This window comes from Melanostigma gelatinosum, assembly GCF_949748355.1.
Source record: "Melanostigma gelatinosum genome assembly, chromosome: 13".
In the NCBI taxonomy this organism is placed as follows: Eukaryota; Metazoa; Chordata; class Actinopteri; order Perciformes; family Zoarcidae; genus Melanostigma; species Melanostigma gelatinosum.
The window spans coordinates 12604433-12619351 of NC_136646.1; the positions used below are offsets into that span (position 1 = coordinate 12604433).

General features: G+C 44.2%; 3 protein-coding genes across 3 annotated transcripts; 2 read left to right on the plus strand and 1 right to left on the minus strand.

Moving 5' to 3' along the window:
* The first annotated feature begins 832 nt into the window (after nucleotides 1-832).
* Nucleotides 833-4578, plus strand: LOC306786668 (kelch-like protein 11). Its single transcript, XM_079281507.1, has 2 exons — nucleotides 833-1309; nucleotides 1495-4578. Exons 1-2 carry the CDS (start codon nucleotides 846-848, stop codon nucleotides 3077-3079), a joined length of 2049 nt encoding a protein of 682 aa, XP_079137633.1. The 5' UTR covers nucleotides 833-845; the 3' UTR covers nucleotides 3080-4578.
* A 728-nt stretch (nucleotides 4579-5306) lies between these two features.
* Nucleotides 5307-9069, plus strand: LOC306786502 (cytosolic 5'-nucleotidase 3-like). The gene is made up of 9 exons (XM_079281293.1): nucleotides 5307-5423; nucleotides 5781-5879; nucleotides 5974-6043; nucleotides 6142-6188; nucleotides 7058-7143; nucleotides 7228-7317; nucleotides 7404-7566; nucleotides 7642-7842; nucleotides 8301-9069. The coding sequence occupies exons 1-9, from the start codon at nucleotides 5421-5423 to the stop codon at nucleotides 8409-8411; spliced, it is 870 nt and encodes a 289-aa protein (XP_079137419.1). The 5' UTR covers nucleotides 5307-5420; the 3' UTR covers nucleotides 8412-9069.
* Nucleotides 9070-9477: 408 nt separating this feature from the next.
* Nucleotides 9478-13755, minus strand: LOC306787548 (peptidyl-prolyl cis-trans isomerase FKBP10-like). Its single transcript, XM_079282720.1, has 10 exons — nucleotides 13462-13755; nucleotides 12708-12853; nucleotides 12427-12616; nucleotides 12195-12340; nucleotides 11275-11464; nucleotides 11043-11188; nucleotides 10762-10951; nucleotides 10431-10573; nucleotides 10171-10334; nucleotides 9478-10080 (listed from the first exon to the last, which is right to left on the minus strand). The coding sequence occupies exons 1-10, from the start codon at nucleotides 13656-13658 to the stop codon at nucleotides 9904-9906; spliced, it is 1689 nt and encodes a 562-aa protein (XP_079138846.1). The 5' UTR covers nucleotides 13659-13755; the 3' UTR covers nucleotides 9478-9903.
* Nucleotides 13756-14919: the final 1164 nt, after the last annotated feature.

The following is a 14919-nucleotide window of genomic DNA, read 5'->3' on the forward strand; positions in this document are numbered from 1 at the left end:
GGCCGCCTCTGACGTAGGCGACGCCTTTCAGCCACTGCGCATGTCGGTAATTCTGTCTGTGTTTACCGAGCTGAAGTTGGTTCCTTATTCGTTATTTCCAACACTTCCATCAACTACGCTCAATCAATCACTTGAGACACAAAAAGGTACGTTTTAGCTCATCTGTGAATGTTAAGCCGATGTAAAATATCAATTATGTGTTGCATATATATCCCTGGATTAACATGAAATTCAACTTCACCCTTTGTTTGATATCAGACTTCACTATTGGCACTAAAATATTGCTTTTAAAACTGAAAAAAATGTAATTTCGATGACTTTTAAAGCAAACTGGAACAGCCGGTGAGAGGGAAGTCTGGGTCAGCCTGCTGCCACCGCCACCCGATCCCGGATAAGCGGAGGAAAATGGATGGATGGATGGAGTCCTGGTTGGTTTAAATATTGCAATACTTTAATCCATGGGTCATAGGGTCAGTCACCATTGTATTAACTCCTTCAGAGATGGATAGCGACTTCAAGTGTCAAGCTTTTGAAGACTTTCATTCAATTAAACTGTCTCCATTTTATAAACACAAAATAATAGAGCTAAACACAACATTATTAAATCGTGACGCTCATGCATCAACAGAAGACTGCTTAACTCAAATAGATGCCACTTTAACAGACATTTATTTAAATGAAAATAAATGATAACAGTTTATGGATACGACGCGTCGAATGTGAAACGCGCTTCACCGTCGCCCTCTGTTTTGACTCCATGTAGGTGTGGCTGCGTATGTCGCCTCCTTTCCTTCACTAGTTTACTTCATTCCTCACCACTGCTCACCTCCAGCGTTGGCAGCACGATGGCAGCGGCGGCCCCCAACCCGGAGGACTCCGCCAGGAGCAGCAGCAGCAGCGGCACCAGCACGCCCAGCGCGCTCGTCGGAGACGGGGACGCGGAGGAGGCCGAGGACTTCACCTCCTCCTCCCACTGCTCGGAGCTGTCTCGGCGGCAGAACGAGCAGAGGAAGCAGGGCTTGTTCTGCGACGTGACGCTGGCCTTCAGCAGCGGGGTGGCTAGCGGGAGCGTGCAGAGCTGCGAGTTTTCAGCCCACAGGTCGGTCCTGGCTGCGGCCACCGATTATTTCCCCCCTTTGCTTGGAGGACAGTTTTCCGAGTCGTTGTCCGGTCGGGTAGAGATGAAGGAATGGAGCTCGGAACCGGGGCCAGACCCGGATACGGTGGAGAGTGTGATCCAGTTCATGTACACTGGAGAAATACGAGTTAGCACCTGCAATGTACATGAAGTACTGGAGCTAGCTGACAGGTACGCTCTGTTTACAGTAACATTTCAGATTGTGTGTCAGAGAGAGAGCCTATGGCTGCCCTGTTGCCTAACAAAGTATTGTTTATGTGAGGCCTGGCCTAACCAGTCCAAACAGAGTGGTATCATGTTGTTGCAAGGACTGACGTCCATCATATGCTCTATGTTCTCTGTTTGCTCAATGCTAGATTCCTCCTGCTGCAGCTGAAGGATTTCTGTGGTGAGTTCCTGAAGAAGAAGCTGAGCCTGACCAACTGTGTGGCGGTGCACAGTCTAGCCCACATGTACACCTTGGACCAGCTGGCTCTACGGGCTGCAGACATGATCCGTCGCAACTTCCACAAAGTTATCCAGGACGACGAGTTCTACACGCTGCCCTTCCACCTGGTGCGTGATTGGCTGTCCGACACCGAGATCACAGTGGATTCTGAGGAGGTGCTGTTTGAGGCCGTGGTGAAGTGGGTGCAGAAGAACCCGGAGGAGCGAAGCCGCTACTTCGAGGAGCTGTTCCGTCTCCTGAGGCTGCCCCAGATCAAGCCCACCTACCTGACCAGGGTGGTGAAAACGGAGCAGCTGGTGGCCGCCAACGAGGCCTGCCTCCGGCTGGTGTCTGAGGCGGTGGAGGGCCACGCTATTCGCTTTGAGAACCTCAAGTCAACCGATATGGAGTTCTGGTCGTCCCACATGGCCTCCTTTCAGCCCCGCTTTGGCCAAAACATGGACGTTATCATGGTTGTAGGCGGCGTGTCAGAAGGAGGGGACTACCTGAGTGAGTGCGTGGGCTACTTCATTTACGAGGACCGCTGGGTCAACCTGCCGCACATCCACAACCACCTGGACGGCCACGCCATCGCGGCCACAGAGTCCCACGTCTACGTAGCCGGCTCTATGGAACCGGGCTTTGCCAAGACGGTGGAGCGTTACAATCCCAACCGCAACACCTGGGAGCAGGTGAGCAACCTGACCACACGCAAGCACTCCTTTGGCCTCACCTCTATTAAGGATGTACTGTACAGCATCGGTGGCCATGGGAACTTCAGTCCGGGTTTCAAAGACGTCAGCATATACGAGCCTGACCAGGACAAGTGGGTCAATCTGGAGTCTGCGCCCAAAATCCTGCGAGACGTGAAGGCGGTGAGCGTGGAGGACCGCTATGTGTACGTCACGGCCCGCACACCTGTCGATACAGATAATGAGGATGGACTGAAGACGGTGACCACTCGCTATGACACGGAGAGCCGCCAGTGGCAGGACGTTGACTCCCTGCCCCTTATTGACAACTATTGCATCTTCCAGATGGCCGTGGCCTCTACTAACTTCTACCACACGGCCTCCTGCTGCCCCAAGAGCTACACGGAGCGCGAGGAGATCGCCAAGCAGAAGATCAGCGTGCGCATCTCCGACGAGATCCTGGAGAGCCTGCCGCCGGAGGTGACCAGCATCGAGGGCGCTGCCATTTGCCACTTCGACGAGGACGTCTTCGTCATCGGAGGCTGGAAGAACAGCGACGACGTGGACAAGCAGTATCGCAAGGAGGCCTACCGCTACTGCGCCGAGAGGAAGCGCTGGATGCTGCTGCCGCCCATGCCGCAGCCTCGCTGCCGGGCCACCGCCTGCCACGCCCGCATCCCCTATCGCTTCCTGTACGGCTGCCAGCGCTACCCCATGCCACAGAACCTGGCCCGCCAGCGGGATCGCATGCAGCAGATGCAGCAGCTTCACCGGCGCACGCTCACTTTACGCCGGCAGCTCCAGTCTCAGATAGAGTGCTGAGCGAGTCGGGTGTTCGCTCGATCGAAGGAACTGCACTGCTCTGTCCGAGGATACACTGCCAGCATCCGGTCCATTGCAGACGCCTTCTTCACCCCCCCACCCCCCGCCACATTACCTGCTGCAGCGGGTCTTGTGTTGCTCTTCTCCTGGATTTCATTAAACTGAACTCTGTGCCATCGGTGTTGTGTTCATGGCTGATTTGTGGAATGCCATGGAATGTGTGGACAGGTGTGCACTGACCTGTGGTCTGTGAGGAAGCATGAGGGGAATGTAAATATGTGAATAAGAGTGTTCTATAGCAGCCAACTACTGAATATCCCTTTTTTTGTCAAGTATGTTGGTGGAGATGCTGTTTATCTGTTTGTACATTCATAGGATAAAGGTGTACGTGTAAACATTTAGATGTATATTTTACATTCCTTTATTGTGTGCCTGTACTTAGGGAGGCTATATGTGACATTATTAATAACTGCATTCCTACATTCAATTCAACTCGCTTAATGACGTCTCATTCCATTTTAACACTGTGACAATCTCTTCATGCAAGTAGAACTTACGTCCAAATGTCTTAACTCTTAACTTGTATTATATTTGCTCTGTTGGAATGGCTGCGCTCGTTTCTGTGCAGCCTCGACAACTAGATAGGAATTATTTCAGAAAGGCTGTTCATCTTAAAATCCCGTAGACTAGATTGCAGTTTCCCTTCAACAGTATATGAAATTGCAATATATTTTTTGTTGCTTGTCTAACACTTGAAAGCTTTCTCAGAGAACTGTGATGTTGAAAAGATGTGATATGATAAAATAATTCCTTTAAATTATCCTAACATTGAAATATTCAATTTGTCCGATCTCTGGCGCAATCATTCCTTTCTTTTGCACTTTGGCAGTCTGTTGCTCAAGTGCACATTCCCATTCGCTCGAGAAACATACTTTGAAAATGTATTTATGTGTGCGAGTGCAAAAAGTGTATGATTTGTGTTCGCAGAGCTTCTCTACACTGCACTTTTTGACATTTAATTGTTTTTAAAGTCTTAAAGAAATGTTGGGATTTAAGTTGCTGTTGCACTTTGACTTTGCTTATTTCATTTGTTTCATATCAGACGAGGTGATTGTATTTTGGAAAGGCTTGGATTTAGCCGAGTGCGTAAGTTTTGATCTTTGGAAAAAAAAAAAAAAAAATGTCGTCATTCGCGGACTTGTTTCCAACATGCAATGTTTCGTTTTATCCTTGTGTTATTGTACTTAACTTCCACATGGGTGTATATTAGAGACTTGCTATGTTGTTCTGTGGTCTCCTCTGACCCTCCTAATAGACTTAGACATTAGACGAAAAGGAATCTGACTGATGGGCAAAGCCAACAAATTGTTACATGAATGTGTTGTGACTGACATTCAGAAATTCCAGATGTGCAGCACCTATTACAGCATAAAGGTTACGGAGCGAAGAAATGATATTCATTTCCACTTTATGACCAACATAAATAGCGCTGCAGATATTACGTGGAATAAGCTTTGTAATTTGCTTTGCATGTGATCGTCTGACATTGTGTCCTTGTATTGGATGTAAGAAATGTTTGTCATCACTTGCAATTAAAGTTGTTTTGTTAGTCAAATGGTTGCACGCACACACACAGTGTGTTATTGCTTTGTTGGACTTCAAGGAGTTACTACTCAGAAATCTTGATGCATAAGAAGCTACAAAAATGCCAACCTCCAATGGCTACTTGTAACAAATGTAGGTAGGTTGCACTGTCATCAGTGGTATTGACATTCATTATTTTAAAAAGTTAGTGTTTTTGTTCATTTTAGATACATGCATTCATCTTCATGTATCGGCCCGGTTTTATTCCCTCTATCATTACCAGGACACCGCAGGGAAACCCTGGTGCAGAGCCGGGGTGGGAACCTTGTATCAGAGCCTTTGCTCTGGGGGGAGAACACATACCGTCACACCTCAACTTATACAAGTAGTGGTGCTGCATTTAGGTCTCATCTCGCACTCAATATAATGTCAAACAAAGAGAAATGTTTGGTCCCAGAGAATGCATGGCATCTTCACCTTTATTGTATTTTGTGTAGACGGTTCCCATCCATGGTTTGTAATAAAAAATCACGTCTCGGTCACTGAGAAAATAATTTAAAATCAACTATGTACCACTTTGTTTTGTCAGTTAAAATAAAATGCCTACACTCTCAACAGTACCTGAAGGCAGCATCACCGCTGACGCTTCACCCAGACGATTCAGTCGCACCAGTAGTAACGTTAACGACACGCATCACGGGCGGCTGAGAACTGATGATAGTTAACCTTAACTGAGCGGCAACCCATTTCAAGAAAAATGGTAATGTTTGTTTTTAAGTTAAAGCAACAAAAACAACGCACACTCACATTCAACAACAAAACAAACTAACGTTAGCTAGCTAGGTTAGCTGAACGTACCTAGCTTAAAGTTAGCTCTTCGCGTTGACGTTAGCTATTTGGCTTTCATAGCTGTATCGCATCAGCAAATTTACTGTAGATTATTGTAATAATTACAGCCTCAATGTTTGGTAGTAGCAAATGTCAGTTAGTTCGCTAAACAGTGGGTTTAAACGTGGTGCTAGCCCCTGACTGGTGAGCTAACTGGCAATGCTTGTTTTGCACGGGTAAGATATTGTGTAACCACTTTCTCTTCAACTGTCACATTGTCAACGTTAAGATTCCACAGCTGACCAACTCCTCCGTGTGTATGAGGGACCCTCAGAGGGTGCAGGAGATCCTAGAGGCCATGGTGAAGGCTGGCTCCAACACCGTGCAGGTAACGTCATACAGTGTTTGTCCTAAATGGACAATATATATGAGTGTAGTTGAAAAATAAAACGTATATATTCTTTTCTCCATTTGTCGTCCAGGTGATCTCAGATTTTGACATGACTCTGACCAGATTTGCATACAATGGCAAAAGGTGCCTTACGTGTCACAGTAAGTCGTCTGACAAGTAAGCTTTAGTTCGATGTTGTCGTGCATTTTAAGGATGTTTTAGCTAAACATTGTTGTCACTGACTGTGTTTTATTTTCAGATATTCTTAACAACAGCAAACTCATCTCCAATGACTGCAAAGAAGAGGTACTGTAGTAATGAGGCAGAAGCAGGTTTTCTTTGTTAGGGCTATTGCCATTAAAACCACAACGCAGACATCACAAACATAATGTTCAACTTGTTGGATCTTACAAGGAAACCATGTTGGGGAGTAACTGGTTACATGTAACAGAGTTGCAGAATTAAATTACAAAATACATGTAATTGTAATCAGTTACTAAGAAAAAATATATAATTAAATCTCAAAATATTGACTGACATCTAAATATATTACTTCCTGCAAAGAGCGCATATGTAGAATAAGACATTCATTCTGTTGCTTTGACAAACTTTTAATTGAAGTTCAACAGTAATCAGTGCTGAGTACTGTTCACACTGCCTGGTTTAAGTTTGTTTTTAGGACTTATCAGTTTTATTTGTTGGAAAAGTAATAAAATCAAATAAGTTACATTTCTTTGAATGAATGAAAGTATTATTATATATTACATTTTAGAAATGTTGATGTTCAGACCTTAAGCAATAGACTACCTACAAAAAGACAACCTTTAACTTGTCATTTTATTCATTTGTTCTGTCACTTATACTTAGTCTGTCTGCCCTCTAGAGAGCAAGAGCAAGAATTAAAACAGACAAATGCAATCTGTTCAGTAATGTGAAAGGTTCTTGTTTCAGTCTTCCTGCTGTTAAATCTTCTGTTTCCTCACTTCATTTTTGTATCTTTTTTGTGGCATTTTTCTTCAATAAGATACACATTGCTTCATTATTATTTGGGAAAATATTTTTATTAATATTTCCTAAATCCCTAGGATATAATCTGACAAAAAGTAGAAAAGTGAAGATCATCTCCGAGTGTAATTGGGTAAACCGTTAGTTTTCTATTGTCCTGTTGTCTTCAGCTGAAGGAGCTGCTCAACACATACTACCCTATAGAGATAGACTCTTCACAGTCAACAGCAGATAAACTACCTCTCATGGTGGAGTGGTGAGTATCTAACACAGCTTTTACTCAAATATAATATAATGTATTTGAATGTGTTCATAAACCTGTGCTGCTTATATCTCACAGGTGGACTAAAGCTCATGAACTACTGGTACAGCAGGAGATCAAGAAAGACCAGCTGGCCATTGCGGTGCGGGAGTCCGGTGCCATGCTGAGGTCAGAAAACCTGCTATTTGATAGTTTAAATGTTAAAAACATTGTGTTATGCGTGTGTGTACTTTAATAATGAGTTGTTTTCACAGAGACGGCTACCAGCTCCTTTTCGACCACCTGTACAAGCACAGCATCCCTCTGCTCATCTTCTCTGCTGGAATAGGAGACATCCTGGAAGAGGTCATCCAACAGGCGGGAGTCTTCCACCCCAACGTCAAAGTCATCTCCAACTACATGGACTTCGACGAGTCTGTGAGTAGCCGCGTCGCAAACTACCCATGTGTTGAGAGTGAAGCCATGTATTTGACTCTTCGTCTGCTGCCACAGGGAGTGTTGAGGGCTTTCAAGGGAGAGCTGATCCACATCTACAATAAAAGGGAAGGTGCGCTGCTCAACACCGGCCACTTCCAGGAGCTGCGCACGCGGCCTAATGTGCTGCTGCTGGGAGACTCTCTGGGAGACCTGACCATGGCCGACGGGGTGCAGGACATGGAAAACATCCTGAAGATCGGGTTCCTCAATGACGAGGTCAATAAAATCCCATTGTTTCTATTTTGTTTATTTGAACTCTCTCCCACTTTGTACTGCAACTGTTGCACAATCATCTTCAGTCCCTGCAGCCCTAAGGTAAATGTCAGAGCACCAGTACATTCATATCTACCCTCTAAACAAATAGTACGTATTTTTCAACCCTGGATCCCATTCTCCCATGTTTTTGTGTCTAACGGACGAATAAGGACTACAAGTTCTTAAATTGCTCCAGTATTGAGTGAGAGCGCTGCAGACGGCGGCCGCTCACAAGCTGCAATGTAATCGTATCGGTGCAATTTGGCTCCGTCAATCTACGTCCACTGAAAGTGCTTGTTTTGCCACCGACAGGCTCTGGTTGTTTCTAAGTGTCTGACAAACAAACAAAATACCAAAGTTACCATTTAAATAGTCATATTCTGACATTAATAACACGTCTCCATTTGTGTTTCTCTCAGGTGGACGAGAGGAAACAGTCTTACTTGGACTCGTACGACATTGTGTTGGTAAAAGACGAGACCTTGGAAGTCCCCAATGCGATAATGCTCTACCTTACTGGCAATAAGTGAACACATCACTGGCCCTTTTGTATTTCACACTCCGGCCCCATCAGCTCAGGAGGGCCCCTGCTCACAGAGGGCCAGTTTGAAGGCTTATTTACAGGCAACTAAGAATGTTTCATGATCATTTTATGTTACAAAGTTATTCGCGAGTCCAGTCAGCCGCATCCCTCTTTTATGTCTTTGTCAATCGGCCTTCCTCGTGTTCATGGTAACACTGTATTTGCACCATACTGGACGTGATGGAAGCCAGATTTACACCGTCTACCTACTCTGCAGCATGTGTAGAGTGTGTGTTTGGGGAAGAGATTAGATTGCTTTGGTCTTCATATAGGATGATAAAGGGAAAGAAAAGGGCAGCAATTGGCATCTGGTTTCCAGCCTTTCACAATAAAGCTCATTTTCAGCCATTTTTACCCTGAAACCTGCCGTTTTTAAAAAGGTTTAACGATTTTCTGACAGTTTCAAGTCTTCAATTTCTGGTCACATTGTCAAGCATTCAGCACAGTTTCTAGTTTTTATGAAACCAAGTGTTTTTCTTGTGTTCAACACCCGACTTCAAGCTCTTTTTTTAAAGTACGGTGAGTGGTTATTTGTAAGAACTGTTATTTTACACATTGTAACAAACTAAAGTGACTAAAATGAGTAAAATGACTTATTTCTTTAATTTTCGGACTATGTGCCATTTTTTTGTCCGAAACTTTTTTGTTCCTTTTCATATGTTCCAACTTGTCTCAAATAAAAAGTGGTTCCAGCGGTTAATGATGGTCATGTTTTATTATGCCTCAGCGCTGGTGACAGCTGTGGCCAGAGGCATTATGTTTTCGGGTTGTCTGAAACATCCACTTGGACTTGAGGATGATTTACATTAGGTGGTCACTGTGACCATGAGAATAAAATGATGAAGTGATGACATGAACGTAAATGCATAAAACCATGAGGCGGCAATTCTACTTAAAAATGTTTTAATGAATGAAAAATGTTAAAATTCAGGCTAATGAATTGAAGTCTACCAAACTAATTCACTGGTACATTGATAGTGTGGAAGAAATAAAGCAGGTATTGTCATTTTCTATAAAAGAGTTTATTTTATGTTTTACAACGCTTATATAATAGTACAAACTTACCACTCATACACTGTACAACCAATGTTTTTTGTCAACATTTTTATATGAGGCACTGCATCGACTACTCATTTTATGAAGTCATATTTTGGAAGAAGGGCCCAGCCCAAATGCGTGCGTAGGTAGTTCAATGTAAATCTTTGTGTCTTTTTTTCAACAAGATGCAATTTCACTACAGACCATCTAATCCTTTCACATTCTTCAAACACTCATTTCCTTTGCACAACATATTTTATCAGAAGCTGGCAAAGCAGACCGCTCGACTGCCTTTAAATCAAAAGGCTCAACAATGTTTCAATCCCAGTAAAGACGACAGTATAAGCTCAGCCACTGCACGCCGGCTCCTTACCGCCAATTAAATATCGCTCGCGTCCCCTTTACAGCTCGTCTCGTCTCGCTTGCTCAGGCTCGTCATCCAGTTCTCCTTCTACAATCTTCCCATCTTTATTGCGGTCCTGGTTATTGAACATGTCCTTAATGATGCCATCGGCATCGACCCCTGGCCGAAGACGACCTTTGCCCTCTTCAACTTGTAGCACGATGAAGGCCGAAAACTGGAGACAATAGGAGACAGTTAAAAGCATTCTCCCTGCCGATACATTGAGCAGGAAGCTGGGTAGACGGGACCTCGCTTGTCTGCTTACCTCCTCTAGAGGAACCTCTCTGTCACCATTGAGGTCCATAGCGGGAAAGAGGGGATCTGGGCCGTCTCCCAGCCACACGAACATGTAGCCTTCAGGCACACCCTTCTTCAGCTCCACCAACTCCAGCTCAAAGAAGAGCACTGCACTCCTGGGAACTTCTCCGGCTGGCGACACCCAAAAATTGAAAACACACTTTCATTTAAACCTGAATCACGTGTTCTCTCTCTCGAGTGCAGTCTGAGTAGTGCCAATGGACTGACCTCCATCTTCACCATGGCCCCAGTGCGGTGGAACGACCACCTCCCTCTTCTCGCCCACACACATGCCGCCCAAAGCTCGCTCAAGACCGGGGATCACCTTGTCCGCGCCGAGAGTCGTGATGGAAGGTGCGTCGAACTGGTCCCTGGAAATGGACACATAACCTGTTACTACCGCTCTTAACAGTGGGGCTTTAAAAAAACAAGAAACTTCTGAACATGCAGGCACATGTGCTGTCGTCATGGATAGGTCAAATGGTATATCCGTCAGAGAAGCAGTGATTACATGCAGGGAGCAGGAGGAAGGGGATGCAGCGTAGCAGAGGGCGCTCACGAGGAGTACAGCAGGGTGCCGTCCATCAAGGAGCAATTGTAACGATACTGAATCAAATCGTCCGCTTCACTGGTCGCTTTGCAATCCCGAGGCTTGTGGGTAACTTTAATATCGACCGGGTCTTTGGGGTTGTGGAAGTCAATGACTTGAATGTCAAAGACCAGCACAGCTGAGGCAGGGATGAGGTCTCCTACAGCGGGAGGAAAGAGAATACAAACAAGACGAGTCGGTGCAGTCCAAGTGTTTTCTGAATCCTCCTAACAGCAGTGCGTGAAACTCACCAACTCCCCCTTCGCCATACGCCATGTGAGGAGGGATGGTGATCCTTCTCTTCTCTCCCATGCACAGCCCTTGCAGGGCTTTGTCCATCCCTCGGATCACGTACCCCATGCCGATGTAAGTGTTGTAGGTGCTGTTTCGCTCGTAGCTGTCAAGGAAAAGCGTGAAAGCTCTTAAGCGCTGCGTGTGTATTTTACAGCTTTCTGAGGGACGGAGGAATCTCAAGAGGTTTACCTCGAGTCGAAGGCCGTGCCGTCCTGGAAGCTACCGTTGTAGTGGTAGCGGATGTAATCTCCAGTCAGCGTCCTGCGGGTGCAGCCTTCAGGCGCCTCCTTCACCTCCACAATCAGATCATCCTTCGGGTTGAAGACGTCAACCAGCAGCACCTCAAACAGCAGCGTAGCCTGAGAAGGGACCCGAGTTCCTGTTGGGAAAAGAATAAGACATTCAGTCTATGACTCACAGTGTTTATGTCCACAGCAGCCAAATATACTTTACCTTAATGTGGATCATTTTTCAAAGCGTACTCTAAACTTCCAGGCAGACATTTTTGTTTCGGTCACATTGGAGTGGAACTTCAGACGTGCAGTGACTTGGTCAGACAGTGAGTTGTGTGTGTGACATGAGGAATTCCTTCTTTTTGGGGACTCTCCTCAAAACTAAGTGCATCCAGAAGGTCAATAATCAAACATGAATACTCTGAGAATATGAATGTCATTCAACAGCTGAGTCTGGAGTTTCACACGTGTACTTGAATACACCCACAGAAAAGCATTTTCTAAATAATCTTTGCTCTCAAATAATGCAACTTGACAACAAAGGAAAATGAAAAAAGTAAAACAACAATAGACGACTTATCTAAAGCCCCTTTCACACCATTACGTAAATGTTGCGGCACGTTTGCCATCATAGCACACTGACATGAACAGAAACCAGTGGTTGCTTTGGACCAACAGTAAGGAAACGTATTGTGTGATTTGTAGTTATTGTCAGATCTTGAACAGTTCAAATCCAAGTCGAACAAAGTCCTTTGAAACATAAATGAACATATACAAATAGTAATAGTTGTAGGTGAGTGAATTTAAAATGCTAAACTTTATTTTTTTGGTGTTTGAGATGATTAGATCGTCATCTTGTACATTACTAGTTAGTACCGTGGCCAGTCTCTCCATACGCCAGGAAGGGCGGGATGATGACGATCCTTCTCTCCCCGACGCACATGCCCAGAAGACCCTCGTCCATGCCTTTGATGAGGTCGCCCTGTCCCAAGTAGGTGTCATAGGTCCCATTCCTCGAGTAACTAAAAATCGAAATGCAAAGTTTTCTTGAGAGTCACAGAAACAGAGAAAGAGCTTTTCTGAACGTCATAAAAAGCTATCAGCTCACCTGGAGTCGAAAGCTGCCCCGGACAGCAGGGTGCCATTATAGCGGTAGCGGAGGAAATCTGATGCCACGGTGGTGCGGTGGCAGCTGGCAGGTTTGCCGAGTGTGCGGATCTGGACCTTGTCCTCAGTGTTCCATATGTCCAGCAGGAGAACATCATACACCAACACAGCGTCAGGAGGAACCACACCACCTGTGGGTACAAACAACACGGATTGACACAAACCAGCACAGGTGATGTGTCCAACAGGAGGGGGGGGGCTGACTGTCCTGTTCATCCGCACCTGTTCCGATGCTCCCATAGGCCAGGTATGGGGGGATTGTGATCCTCCTCTGTTCATTGACACACATGCCCTGAAGACCGCGGTCCATCCCCGTGATGAGTCTGCCCAGGCCGACCTGGCTGATGAAGGCTTTGCCTCTGTTATGACTGGAGAGGTGGATGAGAGTCGAGCAGGTAGAAGTGTCAAAAATATTTGACAACGTAAGAAGAACAAAAGAGGAGGATGGTTCTATGAACATTTCATAGTTCTATAATGTCAGAATCAGCAAAAAACCCATCCACATCAGCAGCATTATTCAAAAGGACATCATTTCCTTCTTGGCCTCACGATGATCAGCCGGTTATTTTACATTTCATTTGCAAAACCTGGGGAGGTTGTTTGACGATTGGCCACAAATATCCACCACACCATAACCTCATTGTAGAAACATTGAGGGGGACACTCGGTTATCAACGTGCAATGGCGCTTGACACGTTTGCAGTCATTATCGTGTTCTTTGAGTCCATCAGGAAAATGGTTGTATTCCTGTATTTTATGTGCGTGTAGTGTTGATACTAATCGACGTAACTGAATATGCTTTTGCACCGTTTTAACAATTGGAAATAATATTTCTGAAAGAGTCAGAACTGTATTCTTACACGCTGTATGTTAGTTATATTATCGGTATGTTGTTACCGGAGTTAAACATGAAAGCCAACATTCCCTGTGAATGAACGCAGTCTAAATGAAATGGTGCATTCCGCTGTAACTTCACCTGGAGTCAAACTTTTTCCCATCTGCATATAAGGTACCGTTAAAATGATAACGGATAAAATCTTCTGTTTGCACCTCTCGAGGACACACTTTGGGGATGTCGTACCGGTCCACAACAACATCCACTAACGGCCCTGGGTTGCAATTCACAATGACGTCATGAAGGCAAAATACAACCGTTAATATTATGAGATCCATTTGGAGAATTGCGACAATAACTGCGGAAGCTCGCGGGGTCTGATGAAGGAAGAGAGTAATGTTACCGACAGAAGTCTGGTCCACAGTGGCGATGTGTCAAGACACCTGGAATGAGAGAGAGTACTTCCGGTTATGATTAAAAAATAAATGCCTTGACTATTTCACAATTTTACATCACGTGCAGTCCGGACACTTTTATGACATTCATGTGACATAAAATAATATGACTTTTCAATGATATTTTTTTGTCATGCTATACTATGACTTTTTTCAATATGCTATACTATGACTTTTTTCGACATGCTATGCGATGACTTTTTTCGACATGCTATACTATGACTTTTTTCGACGTGCTATACAATGACTTTTTTCGACATGCTATACTATGACTTTTTTCGACATGCTATACGATGACTTTTTCGACATGCTATACTATGTCTTTTTTCGACGTGCTATACGATGACTTTTTTCGACATGCTATACTATGACTTTTTTCGACGTGCTATACGATGACTTTTTTCGACATGCTATACTATGACTTTTTTCGACATGCTATACGATGACTTTTTCGACATGCTATACTATGTCTTTTTTCGACGTGCTATACGATGACTTTTTTCGACATGCTATGCTATGACTTTTTTCGACATGCTATACGATGACTTTTTTCGACATGCTATACGATGACTTTTTTCGACATGCTATACTATGACTTTTTTCGACGTGCTATACGATGACTTTTTTCGACATGCTATACGATGACTTTTTTCGACATGCTATACTATGACTTTTTTCGACATGCTATACTATGACTTTTTTCGACATGCTATACAATGACTTTTTTCGACATGCTATACAATGACTTTTTTCGACATGCTATACTATGACTTTTTACGACATGCTACGTTATGACTTTTTTCGACATGCTATACTATGACTTTTTTCGACATGCTATACTATGACTTTTTTCTATATGCTATACTATGACGTTTTTTCTACATGCTATACTATGACTTTTTTCGACATGCTATACTATGACTTTTTTCAATATGCCATATTATGACTTTTTTCTACATGCTATACTATGACTTTTTTCTACATGCTATACTATGACTTTTTTCTACATGCTATACTATGACTTTTTACGACATGCTATACTATTATTTTTTTCGACATGCTATACCATGACTTTTTCTACATGCTATACTATGACTTTTTTCTATATGCTATACTATGACTTTTTTCGACATGCTATACTATG